The sequence below is a fragment of the Rhinopithecus bieti genome, unplaced genomic scaffold (assembly GCF_001698545.2).
Source record: "Rhinopithecus bieti isolate Rb0 unplaced genomic scaffold, ASM169854v2 scaffold_3875, whole genome shotgun sequence".
NCBI classification, from domain to species: domain Eukaryota; kingdom Metazoa; phylum Chordata; class Mammalia; order Primates; family Cercopithecidae; genus Rhinopithecus; species Rhinopithecus bieti.
The window spans coordinates 711,604-729,026 of NW_016804422.1; the positions used below are offsets into that span (position 1 = coordinate 711,604).

Below are 17,423 nucleotides of genomic sequence, written 5' to 3' on the forward strand. Positions count from 1 at the left end.
GATTCACCTTATGAGGCCGGTTTCAGTGGCTCACACCTGTAATCCCAGCACTCTGAGAGTCTGAGGCGGGCGGATCACCTGAGATCAAGAGAGATTGAGACCATCCTGGCCAACATGGTGAAATCCCGTCTCTACTAAAAACACAAAAATTAGTTGGGCGTGGTGGCATGTGCCTGTAGTCCCAGCTACTCAGGGGGCTGAGGTAGGATAATCGCTTGAACCTGAGAAGTGGAGGTTGCAGGGAGCCGAGATCTTGCCGCTGCACTCCAAGCTGGTGACAGAAAGAGACCCCATCTCAAAAAAAAAAAAAAAAAAGATTCACCATATGATTTGGCAATTCCATTTCTGGGTATACACCCAAAATAATAAAAAACAGAGGCTGAGAGAGAGATTTGTACACCCACGTTCATAGCAGCATTATTCATAATAGCCAAAAGGCAGATGTAACCATTCATCAATAGATGAATGAATAAACAAAGTGTGGAATATATACAACCTTTAAAAGGAAGGAGATTCTGTCACATGCTACACATGGATAAACCTTGAAGACATGATGCTAAGTGAAATGAGCCAGTTGCGAAAAGACGAAGACTCCATGGACCCACACATCTGAGGCACTTAGAGCAGTCACATTCATAGAGAAGGAAAGTAGAATGGTGGTGCCATGACCGGGGGAAGGCAGGAATGGGGGGTTATTTTTTCATGGGTACAGAGTTTCAGTTTTTCAAGAGGAAAGGAGTTCTAGAGATGAGCAATTGTGGTGGTTGTACAACATTATGAATGTACTTAACACCACCAAACTGTACACTGGCAAGTGGTTGAGATGGTAAACTTTATGATACATGTATTTTTAAAACTGGCAAAAAAATCCCTACAAACATAATAGCAACTAAGAGCTTTCCCTTTGCTTCAGGCCGCAATATATCTTAGCATGCCTCTGTTGGATCCTCTGTTGGATTTTGATATTTCATTCGTTGTGATGTTTTGCATTTATTTTGATTTTTAAAAATATTATACTAATATTATTTATCTTGGTTACTAAATTTTTTGACATCGCCTTAAATTTTGCACACGAGGTGAGTGTGCCTCACTTCCCTCACCCTAATGCCAGCCCTGCAATTATGTTCCTGCCTTGAGGGCTTCCAAGACTCTCCATCACCTTCTGAGAAAGCCCAGGCCCTCCAACTGGCTTTGGGTACCTGTCCACGTCTCTCCTCTCCTGTTCTTGCTCCACTGAACTCCTGTGGCCATGAGCCCATGTTTCTAGGGCTGGTACAACTTCTGTCCCTGCCAGAATGAGCCTCCACCTCAAAACTCCCTCTTGATCCAAGACTGTCCCAGTGAACATTTTCCACAACTCCTCTCTCCTCAACCCCCATCAAAAGCCATGAGTTGGTTCCATACCCACAAGAGTGCCCCACCTTGTCAGGCCAGGTACTTCTTCCTGGGAGGGGCCATCTTCCCACTTCTTGCCCAGCCCAGCACCGGGCACTTAATAAATGCCCATGACTTGTGATAATTAAGCCCTCCACCAAGAAAGGACAGCTGGGGCCTGATGCAAAGGTTTATTACTGAGTCTGCACATCTAGCTGAGGGGAGTGCAAATTGTGCCCCAGCCTTGCCAGACGGAAGCTCCTTGTCCCCGACTGCAGCACAGGCCTTGGCCTGTGGACATAAGCAAAGATTTGGTGCTGGATGAGGAAGGAGGGAGCAGGGATGTGGGGACATGGGCCTTTGTCCCTGATAGTTCAGGCATGGCTCTCAGCTTCCCCTGCCAGGGAACCCTGAATGGAGGGGGCAAGAGAAGCTGCTGTGTAGGGACAAGAGGGTCACTCAGGTTTGCTTGTAACCCCACCTGAGGTAGACCCCTTTGGGCACAGCCAGGGCCTTTGTCCTATCCTGAGTCCTCTGGGCTAATCGAAGGGAGCTGGACTCTGCCCCCAGCCACCCCTCAGGACAGCCCGGCTATTGGCCATAGCTGATGTCAACATTACCCTCCCTTAACAGGCCATCCTGTTGTCCAGCTAGCCCAGGGTACTGTGTTTGGGTGAGGAAGTGGTGTGTGGATCTGGTGTCCAAGGACACAGGGAGCAGATCCTGCTGGAGAAGGCTAGAGGTTGCTCTGAGCCTAGTATTTGGGGAAGAATCCTGTTTTTTCTCACTCTGGCACCCAAGGGCCCCCAGGTCTGCCCCCTCCCCACTAATGTATTTATGTGGGAACCGCACAGGCCAGAGCTAACTTGGACTTTGGACCCTTTGGAGGCTGCCGGGAGGGACAGTCACTGTCTCTGGGTAGACTGGTGTCAAACTTGTCACATGGAGGTGGCAGGGTGAGCAGCTGGCCTGTGTGTGGGAGGGGTATTCCCTGTCCTTGATGAAATGCTGGGAGGGAGAGCTGTTTGTTGAGCCAAGACCCACCAGGTGAGTCGTGGGCCCCCAGGGGCAGGAGAGCTGCGGAAGATTGGTCAGTTGGGCACTGCTGAGTCACGGTGAGTTTCAGCTGCCCCAAGTCCTACCCGTTCCTAGCTGGGACTGGCTGCTGTGAGTACAAGAGGCCAGTGCAGCCAGGCGGTGAAGGGCAGGGCTGGGGTTGGGGGCATGAGGCGCTGAGATACTGTGGGAGGTATGGGGGAGGATCTGTGCCTCAAGGCTAGCAGGGCTCAGAGCTTTAGTGATGTGGCAGGCTGGAGCCTGGGAGTCCTGGGGGCTGATAGGGTCCTGGCGGATGGGGCTGCAAGGCAGCTAGGGCTACCAGGTCTCAGGGTGACTGACACGCATGAATTCAGGCACCTGTGAAGAGAAAACGAAACCCAGTCAGCATCCCTGAGACCCAAAATAAATGGGTTTAGGCATTGTGTGTGGTGGGGGTGGGGGGGCGGCCCTGGAAGCTGTGACACCTGAGGTCTTGGGGCGGGGCCAAAATAAATTCAATGGGCGGGACTTGTGGGTGGGGCGGGGCCTGTGTCCGTGAGGTGGAGCCTGAGGAGCTGGGGTGGGGCCTAGAGGCAGTGGGCTCCAGGATTTGGGGGTGGGACGCCAGGGCCGTGGTGTGGGGTGGGGAGCTGGGGCGGGGCTGGAGTATTGAGGCAAGGGGCTGGAGAGGGCAGCGACCTACCTCAGAAGAGGCCACAGTCTTTGAGGTTCTCCTTGATAATGATGTCGGTGACAGCGTCGAAGACAAATTTGACGTTCTGCGTGTCGGTGGCGCACGTCATGTGGGAATAGATCTCCTTCACGTCGCGCCGCATGTTGAGCTCGAGGAACTGCACCTTGATGTAGTTGCCGGCGTCCTCGTAGGTGTTGGGTCCTGCGCGGGGCGGGAGCTCTCACTCGGCCCAGCCCTTCCTTCCCTGTGCCGGGGGCGCGCGCCGCGATCGTGGGGCGGGGGCGCAGCCTGGCGACCGTGCAGACGTCTTACCATCGTAGTCCGGGAAACAGATGCTGAGGTGGGCCTTCTTGATCTTCTCAAAGAAAACGTCCTTCTTGTTGAGGAAGAGCACGATGGACGTCGTGGCGAAGTAGCGGTGGTTGCAGATACTATTGAACAGGTGCAGGCTCTCGTGCATACGGTTCTGAGGAGGGCAGCAGCTGTTGGGCACCGGGGGTCGCGTCCGACCCGCAGCCCCTGCTCTCTGGGCTCCCGGGCACGTGGGGCTTCCCGTTCAGCTGGCTCTCAGAGGGCGCCCCGCACTGCCCCAGATGGGCCTGCTGAACGCCTCCCGGCCTCCTCAGGCTGCCCGGGACCCGCATCCCCTCCCGGGCCCTCCCCACGCCCAGCGCGCCATCTCCGCCTCCAGGGGCCAGCAACTCCTCCTCGCCCCTGGAACACAGGCCCTGCTTGGCACGCACCACTTCGTCGTCCTCCACCAGCACCATGTCGTAGGCGCTTAGTGCCGCGATGAAGATGATGCAGGTCACGCCCTCGAAGCAGTGGATCCACTTCTTGCGCTCCGAGCGCTGCCCGCCCACATCGAACATCCTGCGGGGCCGCGGGGGCCTGAACCCGCGCCCCGGGCCTAACAGGCAGCATCCCCTCGCCCTGTGCTGGTCGGGGAGCTCTCGGCTGGGACTACTACCCTTTCTGCTACAGGGATATCCAGGAAGGGGCAGGGTCTATCGCAGGGATGGGGTCCCCGGGGCAGGACAGGGCCTGGGGCAGTGACCTCCCGGGCTGGCATGTGGATCGTACCGGAAGTTGAGGTCCTTGAAGGAGAACTGCGTCTCGATGATGCCAGTGGTCTTGACTCGCGAGCGCAGCACGTCCTGCTCGGTGGGCACATAGCCCGGGGTTACCAGGCGCTCCAGGTCGGAGAGGTAGCTGCGCGAGACCGGGCCGTGGGTGGGTGGGGAGGCTGGAGGGCCCCCTGCGCCCCGCGCCCCGCGCTGCCCACGCGCTCACTAGCCCGCCGAGTCGTTGAGCTGGTACTCCGAGGCGCGCTCAAAACAGGCCTGGATACCGGAGTCCTTCCACAGCCGCTGGATGATATCCGACATCTCCTTGGGCATCGTGCCCTCCTCTATGGTGTCTGCCATGTGCATCAGCTTCCGGGCGTCGTCCTGGGGGCAGGGTGAGAGTGGCTGGTGGCGGCCAGGGACTCGGGCCCAGCCGCGAGCCTCGAGTCCCCAGAGGCCCGCTCAGCCCGCCTCCTGGCACACCTGGCGTGCAGAGTCTCCGTACTGGATGTTGAGTGTGGTCATGGCTCGCACGATGGCCAGGATGGACTGCAACGTGTTGCCGTAGATGATGGCGATGAACTCGAGGCACTCTTCCAGCGAATACCCGTCCTGGTGGATAATCCTGAGGCCGAGGCGAGCAGGGTCAGAGCCTCGCGGGGAAGTGGGGAAGGACCCAGCCCCAGGGACCTCGGGACAGGCAGGGGCACTCACTTCATCTGCTTGACGATGGTGCTCTTCCCGGACTCACCTGCACCTGAAAGGGAAGCGGCGCCTCAGAGCTGCGCTGACCGCCTGCCCCCTCCCGCAAGGAGGCTGGGAGGACGGGGCCCTCCCGAGTTGGCAGGGTGGACTGGCAGCGAAGAGGCCTGAGCCTCAGCCCCCACCCCGTAGCCACACCTACCCAACCCGTCCAAAGTAAGTCCTGACACCCTGAAGGCACAAGGTTTGCAAATGTCAGGAAAGTGAAGAAAGGAAGCCAACCAGGGGAATCAACGACCTCAACTGTTCTGGGACGGGGAGGCCCCAAGACACCGACACAGACAGCCTTTATTATGCTGAGACTACAATGAAGAAATCCCGAAGCGCCATTGCCACCTCGTGGGAGCCTCTGGTACCGCATGCACTGGGTTATTTGAGGCGGGTAAATCCCTTGCTTTTCACCTGAAGGGATGCGGGTGTCTCCAAGAGGCTCAGAGGGAATTAGCGCCTTTGGGTAGCAGGGAGAGCAGAGTTGACATCCTTTCTGAGCTTGCCCCTGCGAGGGCGTTGGGCACAGTTAATGAGATTTCCAGCCTAGCCTTTCTGCCTTGGGGGAAAGTGGGACTGGCTTGGTTCCTCACCCACCTGCAGCTGGTTGACCAGACCCTGGGGAGCTTGGGTGGAGCCTGCCCGGCCCTCTTGAAGCTGCTCTTTCCCCTTGAGAGGTCAGGCAGTGACCTTGAGGCAGGCCTGGATCAGCCCCATCTCTTCTCACTGCCCATGGTCTGGTGGACACGGCTTTATCTACTCCCACTGGGCCTCAGCACCTGCCAGACCCGTTGGCTGCTTTGTAGGTCTACCAGCCACAGCCCTCTGGCACCTGAGGGCCATTCTTTGTGGATCTGGGTGGTTCTAGAGACTCCCCACCCCCAGGAGGACTATGACCATCCCCTTCCCAAAGTAGCAGCTCAATAACGGGCTCCCAGTGAGGCCCCTCGCTTCTGAGCACTGCCCAGCAGGCCTATCAAACCAAAGGCTGCATGAAGCTTGCGGGAGCCCAGCCACAGAAAAGTCAGCCTCACACACTCGTGCAAGAGTGTGGTTGGCACGCACTTCTGGGGAGGGTGGGTCACCTGAGGCAGAGCTGTCTGGAGAGGGGCTTCATGGGATGTCCAGCCTTGGGGAAATAGGACACCACCTATCAGGCCTGGCCTTGCTTGGCCAGGGCTCCCACCCTGTGCCCTACTCTGTCGCAGGCTCATATTGCTTCCCAGGGAACCCTTGCTTCACAGAAGGGCTGCCTGCCTGCCTCCAGACCAATGATCTGCTGGCAGTGGCCCCACTGGGGCCCACACCCCTACCCAGAAGCAGCAGCTTCACGGTTCGAGCATCCTTCTCAGCATCCTCTTTCAGCTTCTTTTCCAGCTCCCTGGAGTGCTTCTCCTCAGCACTGGCCCCAGCCCCCATGGTCCCAGCAGCAGGTGAAGGGACAGAGTGAGCAGGTGGTTCTTCTGGATGGAGGGGATCCTCAGAACCTGGCCTCCCAGGCACCCTTCTGGCCCCAGGAGGACCTGCAATCAACTGGCTCTCTATGGACCTGTGCAGTCCCTGGTGGGGCTGCTTAGTGGGATTTGGGGGCTAGGGGTGTCCAAGAGCCAATCAGAGACAAGGACAGGTGAATCCAGCTCAGCCCCCCAACTCTTCTAATCAGGCTGGCATAGCCCCAATCCCTCAACTGCTGACTCTGCACCCCTGCTGTCCTTCTGCCCCCCTCCACCCTTCAGGAGAGGCCCTGGTGCTGCCCGGGAGTGGGTAGGGTCAGGGCTGAGAAAGGGGAAGGCAGAACCTTGAGCCCTGGGGGTGAGGACGATGGAGGTGGAGCTGGCAGCAAGAGGGCATAATTGGGAGAAACATGCCTGCTGCCTGCCCAGCACCAGGCTCAGCACCACTCCTTATCTTGTTGTAAGCTCACACTGGCCCTGGAGGATGGATGCCCATGTCATCAGCCTCATTTTACTGATGAGGAAGTAGAGGCTCAAAGGGTCACACAGGAGGAAGTGGTTAAGAAGGGCTGGGTGGCCGGGCGCGGTGGCTCACACCTGTAATCCCAGCACTTTGGGAGGCTGAGGCGGGCGGATCACAAGGTCAGGAGATCGAGACCACGGTGAAATCCCGTCTCTACTAAAAACACAAAAAATTAGCCGGGCGCGGTGGTGAGCGCCTCTAGTCCCAGCTACTCGGGAGGCTGAGGCAGGAGAATGGCCTGAACCCAGGAGGCGAGGCTTGGCAGTGGAGGCCAAGATTCGCGCCACTGCATCGCAGCTGGGCGAAGAGTGGGACTCCGTCTCAAAAAAAAAAAAAAACAGGCGGGCGCGCGGTGCCAAGCCTGCTAATCCCAGCACTTTGGGAGGCCCGAGCGGGGGATCACAAGGGTCAGAGAGGTCGAGACCATCCTGGCTAACACAGTGAAACCCGTCTCCACTTAAAAAAACAAAAATTAGCCGGGCGAGATGGCGGCGCTGTAGGTCCCAGCTACTCGGAGGCTGAGGGCAGGGATGGCCGTGGACGCCGGGAGGCGGAGGCTATGCAGTGAGCCTGAGATTCCGGACGCACTGGCAGTCGCCGCCTGGGCCGACAGAGCGAGCCCGTCTCAAAAAAAAAAAAAAAAAGAAGAAGAAGAAGGGCTGGGTGACACTGGACTGGGATTTTATGACCTGCAGGGAATCCAGAGAGAGGGAAACGGTGGGCATTGCATTCATCCCATATCACAGGCTGGAGCTGCCCCAAGGAGGTCCTTGGCTTCCAGCGGACTCTGGTGGGCATGCATATCTTCTCTGTGTGCCTCCGTGTATGTGTCTTTTTTTTTTTTTTTGGATGGAGTCTCTCTCTGTCGCTCAGACTGGAGTGCAGTGGCACAATATTGGCTCACAGCAAGCTCTGCCTCCCGGGTTCACGCCATTCTCCTGGCTCAGCCTCCTGAGTAGCTGGGACAACAGGCGCCCGCCACCACGTCGGGCTAATTTTTTGTACTTTTAGTAAAGACAGGGTTTCACCGTGTTAGCCAGGATGGTCTCGATCTCCTGACCTCGTGATCCACCCGCCTCAGCCTCCCAAAGTGCTGGGATTACAGGCGTGAGCCATCGTGCCCTGCATTTTTAATTTTTTTTTTTTTTTGAGACAGAGTTTCACTGTCACCAGATTGAGTGCTGTGGCGCGATCTTGGCTCACTGCAACCTTCAACTCCCTGGTTCAAGCTTCTCCTGCCTCAACCTCCCAAGCAGCTGGGATTACGGGCACGTGCCACCACATCCAGCTAATTTTTTTTATATGTTTAGTAAAGACTGGGTTTCACCATATTGGCTAGGAAGGTCTCGATCTCCTGACCTTGTGATCTGCCCACCTCGGCCTCCCAAAGTGCTGGGATTCAGGCGTGAGCCACCTTGCCCGGCCATGGGTGTGTCTTTTACTGGCACCAAGTGAGCAATAACTTGACACGTTCGTGCATGAATACCTGTGTGTACATGTGTGCCTATGTTTATGCCTTTGTGAGTGCATGTGCTTATAGGAATCATGTGCCTGTGTGCATGCTTATGTGTGCACGTGCATATACATGTGTATGCATGTGTGAATATGCTTTGTGTACTTCTCTTCATGCACACATAAGTTTGTGTGTTTTGCATTTTGTGTAGGTTTGCACGTGTGCACTTGCTTATATGCAGGGGTGTGAACATGCCTGTGTGTACCTGAGCATATGTGTGCCTGTGCATGTCCATCTCTGCCTGTGTATGACTGTGTGTGTGCACGCATGCTTGCAGGTGCCTGTGCCTATATGTACACTTGAATTTGGGTGCAACAAAGTCTCTGATCTGTAGAGGTGGCCAGGCTCTTCCAGACAATGTTTTGCAGGCCTGTTGTCAGGTGGAGAAATTGCATCCCAGAGCAGGTATGGTGTTCCCTGGGGTATGGAGGAATGGGGCTCACCTATCCTGCTCCTGCTCTCTCTGATGTGGGTGTGCCGAGGCCTGCCTGTTTATCTCCAGGGCCTGCCTGCCTCAGCTTAGGGGGTCTGGTGCTCTGTTCAGGTGCAGGGCTCACTGCTGAGAAGAAACTGTTCAGGTTGAGCCCAAAGTGTTGAGCTCCCAGGTTCTAGAGATTTCCCACCCTCAACTTCCATAGGAAAACCCAAATCTTGGGCTCTCAAAGGCTCCTCCAGGCACCCTGAGCTTCCTGGCTGGACTCCTTCCCTGGAACCTGGCTGCCTTTCAGCACTCAACTCTGCCACAGACTCAAGAGACCACAAGGGGGTGCTGGGGCCCCAGACACCAAGCACTAACGGCTATCTCTAAATAGTGTGCGTGGGAAGTGAATGCTGGCTCCTACCACTGGCTGGCAGCTTCTACACCCACCCTGTTGGATGATGGGGATCTGTCCAGGAGTGAGGCCATTTCATTTGTGCTACTTTCAGCATTCAGGCTCCATCCACCCTCCCTGACCCTGAGGAGTGAGTGGGCCCTGGGGGGGCTCTGCAGCCCTTCACACTGCCCAAGTGTTTGGGGTGGTGCAGCAGCCCAGGTTTGTCAAACTAAATGTGGTTTCTACATGTTGGGTTTCTTTAAATGGAGCCAATCTACTCCCTTCCCAGTCCCCCACCTGGCTCCCCAGGCCCACCACATGTGGCTGTGAATCCCCCGATGAAGGAGAGAAGTCAAAGTCTAGTCCCAGAGCCAGTGTTTATTAGCAAGATGGAACCCAAAGGCGGCTGTGGCCTGGGCAGCAGAAGGCCGCCAGGAGCCCCCACCCATCTACCCAACTGCCCCCAGAGCTAATTACTTGAAGTGGTGGACATAAGCCCTGAGGAGCCTCTACTGGCCCCAGGCCTCTACCACGGACTCCCTCCCCTCAGAGCTGGGGCCTCCCGTCAGCCCTGCCTGGGCCTGGCCCCTCTGCTATGCTCCCAGCCTCCAAGTCAAACTGGCACAGGGAAAGCTAAGGAGGTAGAGTGGGGTGGCCCTGCCCTGGTCAGGCGGGGAGGGGAGAAGGGGCTGAAGCGGCTGTCGCACCCAGGCAGGCTGCCTCTTCTCCTATCCCCAATAAATAGAGAATAAATACCCGGGAAGGGGCTGGCCATGGCTGAGTGGCCCCAACCCAGGCAGGGGCTGGCATCCTGTGATGGCCCCTTCTTCCCTTCTCTGAGTGCACTTAAGGCCACCCCAGTCTCCAAAGTGGTCCTCGCATCCATGTCTATGCCACAGCACAGGTTGACAGTGACAGCACACATCAGAAAAGATGGACAGTCCATGCCCCATTCGAGCAGGGCTTGTTCCCTCCCTTTGTCCTGTAGATCTTGGTGGAGGCTGTCAAGCAGGTAGACTTCCAGCTGAGTCTGGGGACTGAGTGGTCCTGGCCTGGCCCCACCAACTGGCTGAGCCTATTTAGGCTGGCTCTGTTTTCTGCCATCTCTGACCAACATGGGTCTAAGTTTTGGAGGATGCTGCCACCGAGGCAGGCTATATTCAACCCACCAATAAATACTGTCTTTGCAGGGGCAGGGTGTGTATAGAATATAGATATTTTATATATATATATTTATATATATATATATATATCTTTTATATTAAAAGGGACAAGGGCTAGGCTGGCCCATGGCAGGGCTCAGGCAGCTGGCCTCATGTGTCCGGAGGGTGGTGCCGACGGTTCCGGGGCTTTTTCTGGTCCCGGGGCTCAGGAGACCGAGGTGCCCCTGGAGCCTCCCTGGGGCTGGGGGGCACATGGCGCCAGTAACCCTGGCAGTACTGGTGGATGAGGCCCACTTCTGGCTGGGCCAGCAGCTGGGCCAGCTCCTGATAAGGAGGCGTTGGGGGACCTGCGCCTGGGGGTGGCGGGGCGCTCACGGCCAGTGGTGGGAAGAGGGCAGCATGGACAGCTTCCCGGCCCAGTACATGCAGCTGCACTCGTGTGACGACGTGCTTAAAGTTGTTCTCAGTGGCTGTGCAGGAGTAGAGGCCACGATCGCTGAGCTGCAGGGCACGGAGCAACAAGCCCTGCTCTGTGCGCAGGAAGCGGTCCTCTGCACGAATCTGCAGGGGCAAGGAGGGGGGTTCAGAGGCTCTGTGACCACCCTATGGTCCTAACCAGTGACCAGATCAGACCACCTTTGTGGTCATTCTGTGTAGAGGCACCCATGTGGGATTTCCATGTGCCAGAAAAACCATATGAAGTTTCCACATAATGAGAGATATTTGAATAAGGCATCTGTACGGATTTCCATTTCAGGAGGGATGACCATAAGGAGGTATGGTCTGTACACTCTGCACAATGAGGAAAATTTGAAGCGCACACAAAATTTCCCTTTTTTTTTTTTTTTTTTTTTGAGACAGTGTCTGGCTCAGGCTAGAGTACAGTTGAATGATCTCAGTTTACTGCAACCTCTGCCTCCCAGGCTCAAGTCATCCTCCCACCTCAGCCTCCCAAGTAGCTGGGACCATATGCATGACTATGTCCACCTAATTGTTGTATTTTTGGTAGAGAGAGGGTTTCACCATGTTGCCCAGGCTGGTCTCGAACCCCTGACCTCAAGCAATCTGCCTGCCTTGGCTTCCCAAAGTGTTGGGGTTACAGGCATGAGCCACCACACGCCCAGCCAGAATTTCCATTTAATGAGAATATCCAATTGGGATAACCACATAGAATTTCCATGTAAACAAGGACACCTGTAGGGCATAGGGCATTTCCATAAAATGAGGATCCCACAGAATTTCCACATACTGGAGCTCACTCACATGATGTTTTTGTAGAAGATACACCCCCAATGTGGTATGCATATGGAATTTTCATGTGAAGAGGCATACCTAGAAACACTTTCCATAGAATGAGGCCAGTCCCATGGAGTTTCCACATAACTGTTTTCACTCAAAGGATTTGCATGTAGGGAAGGGAACTTGGAAGGGGTTTCACAGCATGAGAGTTGCTCCAGATCACTCCTCTACTACATTTCACCACTGCACAAGGATTCTCACATCCATAGTGCAGCACTGGGCGCAGGCACTCACCTCTCGGCGCCGGTCACCAGGATCTCGCTGGAACAGCCACTTAACAGTGGCTTGGGGAGAGCGGGGCTGGCACTCCAGGAAGGCTGCGCTGCCGGCCACGCCATACTGCACAGACTCCACGGCATTCTTGTTGGCTGTAGAGTGAGCGGGGTTGAGCAAAAGCAGCATCACCTTCGGGCAGCCTGCTGGCTGCTTCGGGGCAGGCACCAAGGGGAACCCACTCACCAGTGTAGAGCTCTGTGTTGATGGGGCTCCATTCCTTGAGGGGGCAACTAGGGACATCCCATCTCCATTAGCCCCCACCCCCCATTAGCCATCAGGACACCCGTACAGTGGGGGCCCTGTGAGCAGCTTCGTGGGCTGCATGGGGCTCTGCAGTGTGAGCAGCACCCCACAGTGAGGCCCAGTATACTCACCATTGGAGTTGAACCCACGGCACTGCCTGATGGGGTTTCCATGCCGGACGTCCTGCCGGCGGCTCCGCCTGAATGGGGATAGCCCCTGAAGGAGTACTCCCAGGAAGCTTGTCCCCCCAGGTCCCTGTATCCCCGATGACTCCAGGGCAGGGCCCTTTTTCCCCGGGGAAGTGATGTCTTACCCATAAGACTCCCCAAGGGTAATATCACATGCACCCTCAATCCCCTAGGATAGGGCCCTGGGTCTGGTTGCTAAAATGCCAGGTGTCTAGGGATCCACACCTCTTGGAGGATGCTGTATAGCGGGAGCAGGCCTGGCCATCCCAGGCGCAGTAAGGGTCCCGGGCAAGGCAGCAGTCAGCACAGGCAGCCCCATACGCCTGGCAGCGGTGCAGGCTCAGGTGCGTGACACCCACGGCTGATGCCACGTAGAGTTGTTGCTGGGGCAAAGGGTAGGGCCTTGTCAGTTCCTGTCGCACAGCCAGCCTCACCAATAGCCATCTAGGCCGGGCTCCTCTTCCCTGTTCCATGTCTCAATTTACCCATTCCTGTGCCAACGGCATGACCCTGAGGGGATGCAGGCCCTGTCCCCATCCCTGGCCCACCTGGCCAAAGACTTACCCTCTTGGAAGAGATGGTCATGGTCTTGACAGGTGCTGGATCCTAGAAAAAGATAAAGATCAGCTTAGGACCCCAGGGACCCCCTCCCTGCCCTGACCTAGAGGTCTTGGGTCAGAGGCTGGGACTTGGGGGAGGGTCAAGGTGAAGAGGTCAGGACTAGGTGGTGTCACACCCACCTTGAAGACCTCCACCTCCTCTAGCATGAGCTCTTCCATCTCCTGGTCATCCTTGGGTAGCACAATGACCTTCTGCACTGTCCCGCGGTCTGGAACGGGCCGGGCAGGGCCTCAGTGGGGCTGGGGATGCTGGGGAAGGGGTACCAGCCTCAGCCCCTTCCCCCACCAGGGCCCAAACCCCCCTAGGGCATTGGAGCTGAAGCTCTGTGCCGAGGTGGAAGAGTTTCCCCAGGTCAAAGGGGACTGGCCCAGGACACAGGGGGTCATGGCCAGGGTCTGCCCCCACCAACCCAGACACTGATTTTGGGCCCTGCTGAGAACAGGACACGGGGGCACGCATTCTCCTGTGTTTGGGCTGCTGGAACTGTAGGGGGTGCACTGTGTCATGTGTTGCACACATGAGCATGTGTATGGCCTGTGTATCCTGGAGGTGTCTAACATCTGTCTCCACCCCTTTCCTGACATACATAGGTCTCCAGATGCCCAGTGTCCCTGTTCTCCTGGGCCCCTGTGGATGGAAATGGGAATGGGGTTTTCTCACCCCTAGCCTCTGTTATCCCAGCAATAGGGAGAAGGCACCAAAGGATGAAGATGAAGAGGTGACTCTGATGAGCTTGCAGCAAGCCCTAGCAGGGCAAGCCCTAGCCCCAAGGATCTGCACCCCGCACCCGGTGGGCCCAGCGTGGGAGAGGCCGGGAGCAGCAGTGGGTACCTGTGCCCAGGAAAAGCACCTCATAGCGCCCGTCGGCTGCATCCACCTGGTCCACAGCAACAGTGGTGAGGCGGTAGGGAGCACCTGTGCGGACCACCAGGGGCCGCCGCTGCAGAGGGTACACGGCCTGGTACATGAGTGGGTGGCTGCGCATGAAGTTGATCACCTCATCAGGATAGTCCTTGGTGGACTTCATAGATGGTGTGAAGGTTCCACCGGGGCACTGTGGACAGGTGGCGAGTGTCAGTCCCAGGCTGCCTGGGCAGTGCAGGCTGGAGCCATTAGCTTCAGAAGAGGCCGCTGCACTGTCCCCACCACCTCAACCTGCTTCTCTCCCCAAAGCCCCTCTCCAGGTTTCTGCCCTGCACCCGACCTCTACAGGTCCTGCTCCGGCCAAGGTCCCACATGGTCAAATGCCACAGCCACCTCCCTGGCCTCATGTGCTATGACCTCGTGGCAGCATTTGGCCAAGCAGACCACTCCCTTCCATGTCCCACTCCCCACCCTGTCATCTCCTTTCTCTCTGGCTGTTCCTAGGGTCTCACCCGTCTCCCTCCTGCACAGCTGGACTGCAGGCCCTGACGTCCTTGTCACATACCAGGCTCACTCTCCTCCTTCACATCTGGCCCATCCTTCTGACTCCAGGTTACCTCTGGAGGGAAGCCTCCCCTGTCCCCCGCTGAGACCAGCTTCCCCAGCCCAGTCCTGACCACATGGAGTCAGACTGCATTGATCAGATCCGCTGCTCTCCTGTTTAGACTCCTGCATCAGCCCAGTGTCACATCAAGATAAAGTGACACACCTCTGTGACCTCTGAGACCCTGCCTGAGGCCTGGCCCTGCCCCTCCCCAGCTCTTTGCCTCCTGTTCCTCAGCTGAGCCAACCTCCAGCCTGCCTCCAGTGTCCGCCAGGAAGACGCTTCCCTCCAACCTTTGGCTCCCAGACAGCTCCACAGCGGACCCTCTGAGGAGCACCCAGCACACCATCTTTGTCCCAGAATCCTGGCTGGGCTCCTCCACAGCCTGAACTGTGTGTGACGGCCCGTCTGTGTGCACTGCAGCTCACTGCCTCTGCTGGCTGGGAGGGCCATGATGGTGGGGTCCATGTTGCAGAGGGCCTGACCCAGAGGCCTCTTAGAAGATGAAGGGGAGAGGCAGGATGAGTGGGGTTCTTACCGTGCCCGGCCGTGGGTAGGGCATCTTCCCTGAGAAGGGCATCCACTGGTAGTTGGGCCCCTCTTTGTGGGCAAAGGGCCCGTTGAAGACCATGCGAATATCAGCCATGGAGTAGACACACACGGCAGAGCCTCGGAACACGGAGCTGCGGGCACGGCAGGTGCTGCTGAGCGGGACAGGGTCCCTCCCCAAATGCCCCCTCCCCACAGCTCACCACTGTGCCAGGGTCCTACACGAGTTATAATCCCCCAACGGGGCCACTTCCTGCCACTGCTGGCCCCGACCCCAGCCTCACCCAGAGGAGGTAAAGACAGCGTAAATGACAGGGTTCCTCACGTCCTGGGTCTGCTGGACAAACACGTCCTCTGGGGACAGAGGAAGAAGGTATTGGAGGGTGCCTTGGGTGGGAGCCCCTGGGCCTCACCCACTCCTGCACAGGGGAGGGGGCCCACCAAAGGCACCCTGACCACCCATCCAGCCTCTATCCCTCTTGCTGTAGCCAGAGCACCCTGCCTGCCTGCTGGGCACTCACGGAGCTCATCAAAGTGAGTCTCAATGCCATCCTCGCCCGGGACGGAGCAGACGAGCCGCGCCTTCAAGAATGTGCTCCACTTGTTGACCAGGCAACAGTGACCACCGTCATCATTCTGGGGGTTGGGGCAAGAGGCCAGGTCAGATCAGCTCTTGACCCCAAGCCCTGGCTGAAGCAGGGCTGATGAAGGCAGAAGTGGTGGAGGAGACAGCCTGGTGGCTCTGCCAATGCATACCAGGCAAATGCGCCCAATGCGGGCATACACAGCGGGGCTCTGTGGCGCCTCTGCCGACCGCTCACGGAAGAAGAAGTAGAGCTTATCATCATTGCGCTCCGCACTGTCAGGAATGAGCTCAGCATGGATGAACGACGGGTCTGCAGATAGCAAGGGTCAGCTGGGTGAGCCCCTACTCTGATGATGCCTCTGATGTTCTCCAACATTCCCAGCCAGGTACAAGAACACCCCCAACTCCTCTCCAGATAAGAAACTAGCCCTGCCCCAGGTAGTCATAGGCTAAATATGTCCCCAATCCCCCGACATGTGCTTCTTTGCGACCTCCTTGCTGCATCCCAGACACATGGCCATGGAAGGGCTCCTGGGGCTGCGCTTACCGTTCAGCCACCGGGAGTTGTACTGATCCGTGCGCATGGCCGTCTGCTTTCCAAGTGTGCGGAAGATGGCTGCGTCAGTGCCCATAAAATCGATGTACACACCAGCATAGAGCTCCTCATCTGTGGGTGGGCCAGTGGGTCAGTCAGAGGACTGCTGTTTGCTAGAGCCAGGGCACAGCTCAAATGACTTCCAGGGCAGGGCTTTATCTCCCGGCTCAGGCTCCCTGGGGCATGATCTTATCTCCAATGGAGTGCTGGTCAGTGTTTCACCACTGGCTCTGGGAGGGTTGGGATTAGTAACAATCAGCTCTGATTAGTAGCAATAGCCCATTTCTGTGGTGTGAATACTCCTGCCATGACTAATTTCAAGCTACCAACCTGAGGTCACTGAAAGCAAAATCAGGAAGAGCTGCCAACACCACTGTACAGTATTTCTGCCCCACAGACACAACAAATGTAAATCACCTCAAGAGCATAGCTAATACGCCAGGTGCAGTGGCTCATGCCTATAATCCCAGCACTTTGGAGGGCCCAGGTGGGTGGATCATTTGACGTCAGGAGTTGGAGACCAGCCTGGCCAAGATGGTGAAACCCTACCTATACTAAAACATAAAAAAATAGCTGGGCGTGGTGGCGGGTGCCTGTAATCCCAGCTACTTGGGAGGCTGAGGCAGGAGAATTGCTTGAACCAGGGAGGGGGAGGTTGCAGTGAGCCAAGATCACGCCACTGCACTCTAGCCTGGGCAACACAGCAAGACTCCATCTTAAAAAAAAAAAAAGAAGAGGCCGCGCATGGTGGCTTATGCCTGTAATTCTAGCACTTTGGGAGGCTAAGGCAGGTGGATCATGAGGTCAAAGAGATCAAGACCATCCTGGCCAATGTGGTGAAACCCCGTTTCTACTAAAATATAAAAAAATTAGCTGAGTGTGGGCCGGGCGCAGTGGCTCACGCCTGTAATCCCAGCACTTTGGGAGGCTGAGGAGGGCAGATCACAAGGTCAGGAGATCGAGACCACGGTGAAACTCCATCTCTACTAAAAAATACAAAAAAAAAAACTAGCCGGGCAAGGTGGCGGGGGCGCCTGTAGTCCCAGCTACTCAGGAACCTGAGGCAGGAGACTGGTGTAAACCCGGGAGGCGGAGCTTGCAGTGAGCTGAGATCCCACCACGGCACTCCAGCCTGGGCGACACAGAGAGACTCTGTCTCAAAAAAAAAAAAAAAAAAAAAAAAAAAAAAAAAATTAAAACAAAAAAG

At 56.6% G+C, this 17,423-nt stretch overlaps 2 protein-coding genes and 1 long non-coding RNA gene across 6 annotated transcripts in view; 1 reads left to right on the forward strand and 2 right to left on the reverse strand.

Moving 5' to 3' along the window:
• Positions 1 to 385: 385 nt before the first annotated feature.
• GNAT1 (G protein subunit alpha transducin 1) lies at positions 386 to 6,943 on the reverse strand. Of its 2 annotated transcripts, none has more exons than XM_017868023.1 (9): positions 6,237 to 6,943; positions 4,888 to 4,930; positions 4,657 to 4,798; positions 4,400 to 4,557; positions 4,190 to 4,318; positions 3,850 to 3,979; positions 3,419 to 3,572; positions 3,116 to 3,307; positions 386 to 1,665 (listed from the first exon to the last, which is right to left on the reverse strand). In XM_017868023.1, exons 1-8 carry the CDS (start codon positions 6,340 to 6,342, stop codon positions 3,117 to 3,119), a joined length of 1,053 nt encoding a protein of 350 aa, XP_017723512.1. In that variant the 5' UTR covers positions 6,343 to 6,943; the 3' UTR covers positions 386 to 1,665; position 3,116. The 2 variants fall into 2 exon arrangements, with proteins under 2 accessions (XP_017723512.1, XP_017723511.1); XM_017868022.1 differs by having other exon boundaries at positions 386 to 2,790.
• Positions 1,978 to 14,488, forward strand: LOC108526968 (uncharacterized). The gene is made up of 3 exons (XR_001884658.1): positions 1,978 to 2,421; positions 13,700 to 13,914; positions 14,387 to 14,488. It is a non-coding gene; the product is annotated as an uncharacterized LOC108526968 (long non-coding RNA).
• Positions 9,587 to 17,423, reverse strand: part of SEMA3F (semaphorin 3F) — a 35,005-nt gene continuing 27,168 nt past the window's right edge. For all 3 annotated transcript variants that reach the window (XM_017868021.1, XM_017868019.1, XM_017868020.1), the window contains 12 exons: positions 16,169 to 16,288; positions 15,792 to 15,931; positions 15,557 to 15,671; positions 15,320 to 15,389; positions 15,025 to 15,169; positions 13,850 to 14,072; positions 13,138 to 13,226; positions 12,962 to 13,003; positions 12,623 to 12,780; positions 12,341 to 12,408; positions 11,925 to 12,058; positions 9,587 to 10,952 (listed from right to left, as the gene is read on the reverse strand). In XM_017868021.1, the coding sequence (XP_017723510.1) occupies positions 10,542 to 10,952; positions 11,925 to 12,058; positions 12,341 to 12,408; positions 12,623 to 12,780; positions 12,962 to 13,003; positions 13,138 to 13,226; positions 13,850 to 14,072; positions 15,025 to 15,169; positions 15,320 to 15,389; positions 15,557 to 15,671; positions 15,792 to 15,931; positions 16,169 to 16,288 (1,715 nt within the window). In that variant the 3' untranslated portion in view covers positions 9,587 to 10,541. The remainder of the gene's footprint in view (positions 10,953 to 11,924; positions 12,059 to 12,340; positions 12,409 to 12,622; positions 12,781 to 12,961; positions 13,004 to 13,137; positions 13,227 to 13,849; positions 14,073 to 15,024; positions 15,170 to 15,319; positions 15,390 to 15,556; positions 15,672 to 15,791; positions 15,932 to 16,168; positions 16,289 to 17,423) is intronic.

Excerpts from the sequence above, each read along its gene's own strand:
- GNAT1 (XM_017868023.1), bottom strand. The coding sequence starts at position 6,342 with ATGGGGGCTGGGGCCAGTGCTGAGGAGAAGCACTCCAGGGAGCTGGAA. Across the intron at positions 4,558-4,656 it reads ACGGAGACTCTGCACGCCAG|GACGACGCCCGGAAGCTGAT; the intron begins GTGTGCCAGGAG and ends CCCTGCCCCCAG. Across the intron at positions 3,308-3,418 it reads CTGTTTCCCGGACTACGATG|GACCCAACACCTACGAGGAC; the intron begins GTAAGACGTCTG and ends CGCCCCGCGCAG.